General features: G+C 48.8%; 1 protein-coding gene across 1 annotated transcript; it reads right to left on the reverse strand.

The window, feature by feature from the left end:
* Positions 1 to 1,462: 1,462 nt before the first annotated feature.
* PUNSTDRAFT_133865 (uncharacterized protein) lies at positions 1,463 to 2,143 on the reverse strand (the record flags this gene model as incomplete). Its single annotated transcript, XM_007383307.1, has 1 exon — positions 1,463 to 2,143. One exon carries the CDS (start codon positions 2,141 to 2,143, stop codon positions 1,463 to 1,465), a length of 681 nt encoding a protein of 226 aa, XP_007383369.1.
* Positions 2,144 to 6,357: the final 4,214 nt, after the last annotated feature.

A 6,357-nucleotide genomic window follows, 5' to 3' on the forward strand; every position in this document is an offset into this window, starting at 1 on the left:
GCTCTTGCTGCTTAATACTAATAGAGACTGATCTACAGTCTCCTGTGATCGATCTTTGATTCTGGGTGAAAGTGAAAATTGATTTCCTCAAAGGGCTCATATGCCCTCCTTTTATGCTAATTTGGCCATTTCCCCTCCATCCAATCAGATCACAGGCTTACTAAGCGCCTGCTGCGCCGCAGCATGCTTACTAATATCCGCAGTAAGCTTACTAATCAGCACAGCCTTGCAGCACAGCCCTGTGTTACCATAGCAACATGTCTGAGTACCCACATATTCCCCTTTTCTGAGGTGTATCTAGACTACTCTGACCGTCTGATACATGATATGTGATCATGATAGTGTAGTGAACAGTCAAATGTGTACATAAATAAAACTATTACACTACCAAAAAATATATAAATACTAATATGAGTCAGTTCTGAGTACTGGGAAAGAAACTAGCATATCTAAGGATCGGCTACTATGATTGTAGTCACGCAAGTTGTACTCTATAGTAATTGTGAGTGGCTATCTATAGACTACCTTCGTGTTTCCCGCATGCATTCTACGCGTCTCGCACCTAAATGCTTTAGGGGCGGGACATCATGGGTGGCACTTCAAATGACAACCGCCCCCGGTTGTCCCGAGTCACGTGCATGTTTGATTCTTGGCCTAAGTGTGTCTCACTCTCCCTAGCTCGTTATCTGTATCATGTATCTGCAAGGGGGGGTTTCCTCTGCTACGTTCTTTACCAGTACATTGCCGCGCATTGCCTCCCGATATTAACTTGCTGATTGTGCCTATGTATCGTGTTCAGAGCCGTCGCCTCCGCCGCGCACTACCATCCTTATCAGCGGGGCTATCACCCATCCCGATGCCCTCTACGCACGCTCCCGAATGGTTCGGCCTGGTCGCTGGAAGATGCGTGCTCCTGGTCAACGTGTAGGGGAGACTCAGCGTGTTCATCGCGGGATGTACATCTGGACCATAGATGGTGTTAACCGCACCGACATGACGGGCTGCGTCAAGAAGGTGGTCGCTGTCAGCGATCGGTTTGTTGTGTACGAGTTGGATGGTCCTACTCAGTCATATGAAGATGGGATGGTCATTTCTGTTCGTTCGAGGCTCGTCGTCCCTTGGCAGTCTTCGGATGTTAAGCTTTGGGAATGGCAGTGGTTGAAGTGGAGAGGACATTTCTGGGGTGGTTTGGACATTGGTCGCGATATGTGGGAGCCCTAGGACCTCTTTGTATAGCTTTACTTGCAATGCTGCATTCGGTGTGTTCGATGTGATCTGATTCAACACCTTATCGTGTGACATCCAAGAGTCCATAATATTCGTTCACTCCATTCCCTTGACCATGTCGCATGAAGTCTATGATTATTGTAATATCTATCCTCTTCTCATTGCATCGATCCTCCTGATTGATCCTTATCCAGTCTTACTCGTCCAACACCAGTTAAGGCGGCTACATAGGTGATTAGTGAGGATTCTGCCGATAACTGGGTAAGAGCTTACGCGCTCTGAGCAAACGATCGAGTGGTTGGCTAAGTCTATACCTAGCCCACTGACGGATAGACAGGAGTGTCCATTGCGGACAGACACGGATGACAATGGTCTTGAGGTCTCCGTTGATGAGGCGGTCGCTGGTGTGGTGGATGTTGCCCGTAATCCAAAAACTCATGCAATCTCGCTCTATGCCCATAATTCCCGTGACCTGTCCGTATATGACCCAACCGTTATCATGCATCTGCAGATGGACGCCGATGCGCATTCTTCCCACAATGGGCCCCTCGAGTTGCCAAATGAGCGGACTGTTGATATCGAGCAGCGTGGCCCCCACATAAAACACGTCATTGTCGCGTGGTGAGATGGGGACTAGGTGTGGGTTATACGGTGGTGGGAGGAGTGGACTAGGAACTCCGACTGCGTCTAGTGCATAGTCAAGGAGTTGTGTGCCGAGGTGGAGCATGCCGGTGGGGTCAGGGTCGGTAGGCCAAGTTAGAACACTATGGCCTAGAATCAACTTCTCGGTGTCATTCGGTGGGCGAAAGACTAGTGGCAAGTATTGTAGCAGATCAATCCCGACGATAGAGTTCTGGGCTTGCTCGATTGCGGTGAAGTAGTTGAGCACAGGGAGAGAGTCCTGGGCAGCGTCCATGGTTGACTTGTTGCTTGTGGTAGCTGCCGCTTCTTATATACTGGTTGAACACCTTGCCTATATATAGATAATGCTTCCCACATTTGTTGTCTAGTTGCTGACTCATGTCTCTTCTATGTTCTCTTCCTCTTCTGAGTATGCGCCATCATAGGCTTCCTGTGCTTCGTCATCTACTTCATCCGGTATGTCATCCCGTGCTAATTCTTCCTCCTGCCACATGTAGCCATCTGAGTTCACTTCCATGCCTTTCATTTCATTCCTTGGTGATACGGGTCGTGGGCGTGAAGTCCGGTGGATGAGTTGGAAACTTTACCAGGTTAAGAGTGGGTCTCGTGGAAATTGTTGGAGAACTTCAGCATCCTCTGGATAGACACCAGGCACTGGCTTAACTTCACAGTCTACCTTTCTGTATACTCTGAAAACAGCTGCAGGGTGGATTCCTTTGTCGTGTGCTCGTTGTGGAACACAATTGTGACTTGAACAATTGTATTCTGTCTGCGACCCTGATCGAACGTTATTGACATAACTTGGCTGTGTGTCGTCCTTGTCCAGAAGGCTACATACTGGAACACTGCCCCTATCCCAATCCGTAGAGTTTACGTCTGATATATCACCAATCCCTACTACCGCCATCCACTCATCATCTCCTTTGGTAGCGCTCGATGCAGCTGTAATTGTATCACGGTGACTTTGCAACATGGGCTCCATCATTAACCTATCTATGTCTGAATGACAACGTGGTGTGGGTGGCACTTCTCGAGTTGAAGTCCACTCGTGAATTGTGACAAGTCCCTTTTTGAGGTGAAGTCCCAGATTTGTTGATCGTCCTAAGTCTTCAGATTGGCTGTACTTCCTGCAAACTCGTGCTTATGGCTATTTCCGAGTCACTCGGGTTACCATGTAACACTATATCCCATTTGCAAGAAGTACATGATCCACGAGCAACAGGAATTCAATATGCTACTGAACTACTTGAGTTGATCGGATCGCAGTATTTGTCAATAGCTCGAGCTCGGTACTGGTAAATCTTCAGGGCGGATATCTGCCGGTTGGGTCATCACTGATTGGGCAGCTGAGAGCCGGGTTATTGGTACTCAGCTGAGTCTCTTCCGGTTCCTCCGGTAGCGATATAGCTAGGTGTAGTCGAGCTTGTAGAGCTTGATGAATTTCGATATTGGCCTCAAACATACCAAACACATGACGTACTTCAAATGACGGAGACGCCTCTGTCTGGATTAAGTTCCGCATAGCCTGCCATCCTGGAAGGTCAGCTCGGCGACGTGTCCAAACGCGTGGATTCTCGATGTTGAGGAAGTCAATACTTACATCACGTAGCACTGACCCGCGTTCATCTTCAGGCCAGTTCGGCAGCTGCCAGATGGGTGTATCTGGCGGCCAGCCGATCGTTAGTGGACTTGCATGTTGGCTATTCAAACATTGGTCTTCTTCATCGTGATCGTGCCGTTCCTGCCCTAGGTTAGTACCCAAGGTCTCATCCATACCCGTATCTGAAACAGCGGTCGTACTAACCTCTTCGAGTTTAGCTATTGTCTCTTCTAGTCTCGGAGTACACGTGGGTACCAAGCTTGTTTCTGCACTTGTGTCAGACTGATCCCGTTTGTTTCGGGATGGCAACATGTTCGCAACATCCAGACGTACCTGTGGGCCCTGACGTTTGGCCGCACCATTGTTTTGGTGTCCAGTCTCGTATTCTAGTGTCCCGTGTTGTCGACTTTCTGATGTCTCCTCTTCAGTTGAGAGGGTACTTGAACTTCCAGACGTCAGAACCTGGTCATGTTGACGACGTACCATTGGTCGTTCTTTAATGACGGTGGCCATTGTCTCGGCAGGCCCCTCGGTATATTGCACCCATTCTTTGCCACTTCTTGTTGGCCAGGAATGTGTTGCAGACCGTGGGCTCGGCGCTGTATCGGCGTAGTCGATGTCAGCATGAGCATCATTGTTTTCACCGGTTGTGACATTGTTGTGCTCGATTGCATCATCCGTGCTTCTGTACGAGCTTGCTTCGTCTTCTGCAAGGTATCCATAAGTGAAATCCCTGTGGGACGGTGTGCTGGAGACGGATGGAGGCGAGGGTGGTCTTGAGGGTGCCATAGATGCTAGCGGTGGCGGACCCAAAGCATGTGCGATTGCGTGCTCATATGCCTCCCGTTCTGCAGTATCAGGGGTTCCGGGAACTTCATAGTCATCGTTGTTGATATGTTGCTGGCGATTGACAATGCGATAAGAGTGAGCAGCAGCTGCAGCATTGGCAGCGGTGATGTGGGACCAAGCTGATGGGACTGGCGACTGAGCCGCATTCTCAGAGGCTGGTGCTGACATAAGCAGAGGCGGTGCCACAATGCGTGCACTCAACACACATGGCACAAGGGGATTCTCATGCCACCAGGAATGCCCGGGCTTGCGTGTTGCGCTCTGGCTTGCTTGGAAGCCGGTGTCTCCGGTTTGGGCAGGCATAACTCGGGCTGGGTCTTTAGATTCTGGTGAGACTCGCACTTCTAGCTCTGTTCCCAGGTGTGGGTACTTGAATACAATGTAAGTCTCTTCATTATCCCTCTCTTCTATGTTGATCTTGTTCTTTTTCTGCCAGGGACGGCCAAGGAGCAATGGGAAATCTATGGTCTTTGATACCCATAGGTGTGCTTTTGTGCGCGCAGCTCCATAGTCAATATTGACACTGGGCACTAGTCCTACAAGTTCTCCGACTCCACCATTTACATCCTTCATTGGCATCTTTTGAGACTTATCCAGAGGGAGCCGTATAACTTGGTTATACACTGACTTGTGCACAACATTGAGTTGTGATCCAGTGTCGATAATTGCCGGTACCGTTATGCCATTGATCTCCATATCCAGCTGTATGAGTCCTTCTCGTACGTCACTCATCCGCATTGGCATCCTACCTTTATTAGGTTCTGATCCTACCACACGGGCCACAGTAGGCTGTATTCCATCCTCATTTGCTGACCGTTGTAATTTGTTATCCGCAATTACTTGCTTAGCTATCTCAGGGGCGATTGTGCATATCTCTTTATGAGTGAGCTCGACCGTTGCATTCTGCAGTTTTTGGTATACCAGGTTCTTGTCAACCTCCCGCATATTAGTAGATGTCATTGGGCCTGACTTAGTTCCCGCCTGCGTCATTAGTTGCTTATCAGTCAGAGGTTTGTCCTTGGATACTGTTTGTGGCTGTTCATGCGGATTGGATATGTCTTCCATTACTGCGTCTGGGTCTTCTGGTTGAAATACTCTATTGAACTCATCCACAGGATGCGTCCCAAATTGAGTCGACTTGGATGGCCCTTCTGTTTGTGCTTGGTTATTGTTTGGTGGTTTCTTGCCCACCCAAGCTTTTGGTGATGATCGTCGGCTGCTGTCTTTGGGATATGGTTGGACACCTTTTCGAGAGCTTCTCAGGTTCCTATCTCCACTTTGCAGTCCTTCGCGAGCCATATAGATTACTGCTTCCTGGTCATCATTGACCTTTTCGGTCTCTGACTCTGACTCTGACTCAGTATCTGTACTTTCTGGCTCCAAGAATCCTACTTCATATGGTATAGTCACCAGATTTATTCGTGGAAATGTTCTTTCCAATGCTCTCACTATCGGTTCTTGGTAACCTCTTGCAATAGGTGATCCGTCACTCCGCACCATCCGTCCATCTTGGAACTTAACTAATCCCCGTTCAATGTACTGTTGTACTTTAGGGCAAAAGTTCATCCTATGTCCTGGCTCCCCACACCCATAACACATGATCCGACTATTTCCCCTAGAGTCTATATTGTTTGGCCAAGTGGTAGCCGAGTTGAATGAGGATCGATCATTCCGTTGTGAAGGTGGTCCATTCATCATTGGACGTTGAGCGCGCATGCTGTTCATCTCTTGTATGAGATGAGATGCTGGTGCAACCGCAGCTGGTGCACCTACGACCCCTACTACGGCCTCGTCCATCTTTTTAGCCCGGAAGTATAACACACTATACGCTGGGTCGTGGATAGACATAGTGCTCATCTGTTTGATAAGCTTTTCTACCTCTGCTTGCTTCCGAGCTTCGTCTTCCTCTAGCTTTGCTTCTACCGGCTTCTTGCTATCTGTCCTATTCTTCTTCTTCCCACTCTTCTTGTCGCGCCACTTATATTCATGATCACTGTCAACGTCTGAGTCTGAATCATCCGAGTCACTTGACTCCGAGT

Source organism: Punctularia strigosozonata (genome assembly GCF_000264995.1).
Source record: "Punctularia strigosozonata HHB-11173 SS5 unplaced genomic scaffold PUNSTscaffold_5, whole genome shotgun sequence".
NCBI lineage: Eukaryota > Fungi > Basidiomycota > Agaricomycetes > Corticiales > Punctulariaceae > Punctularia > Punctularia strigosozonata.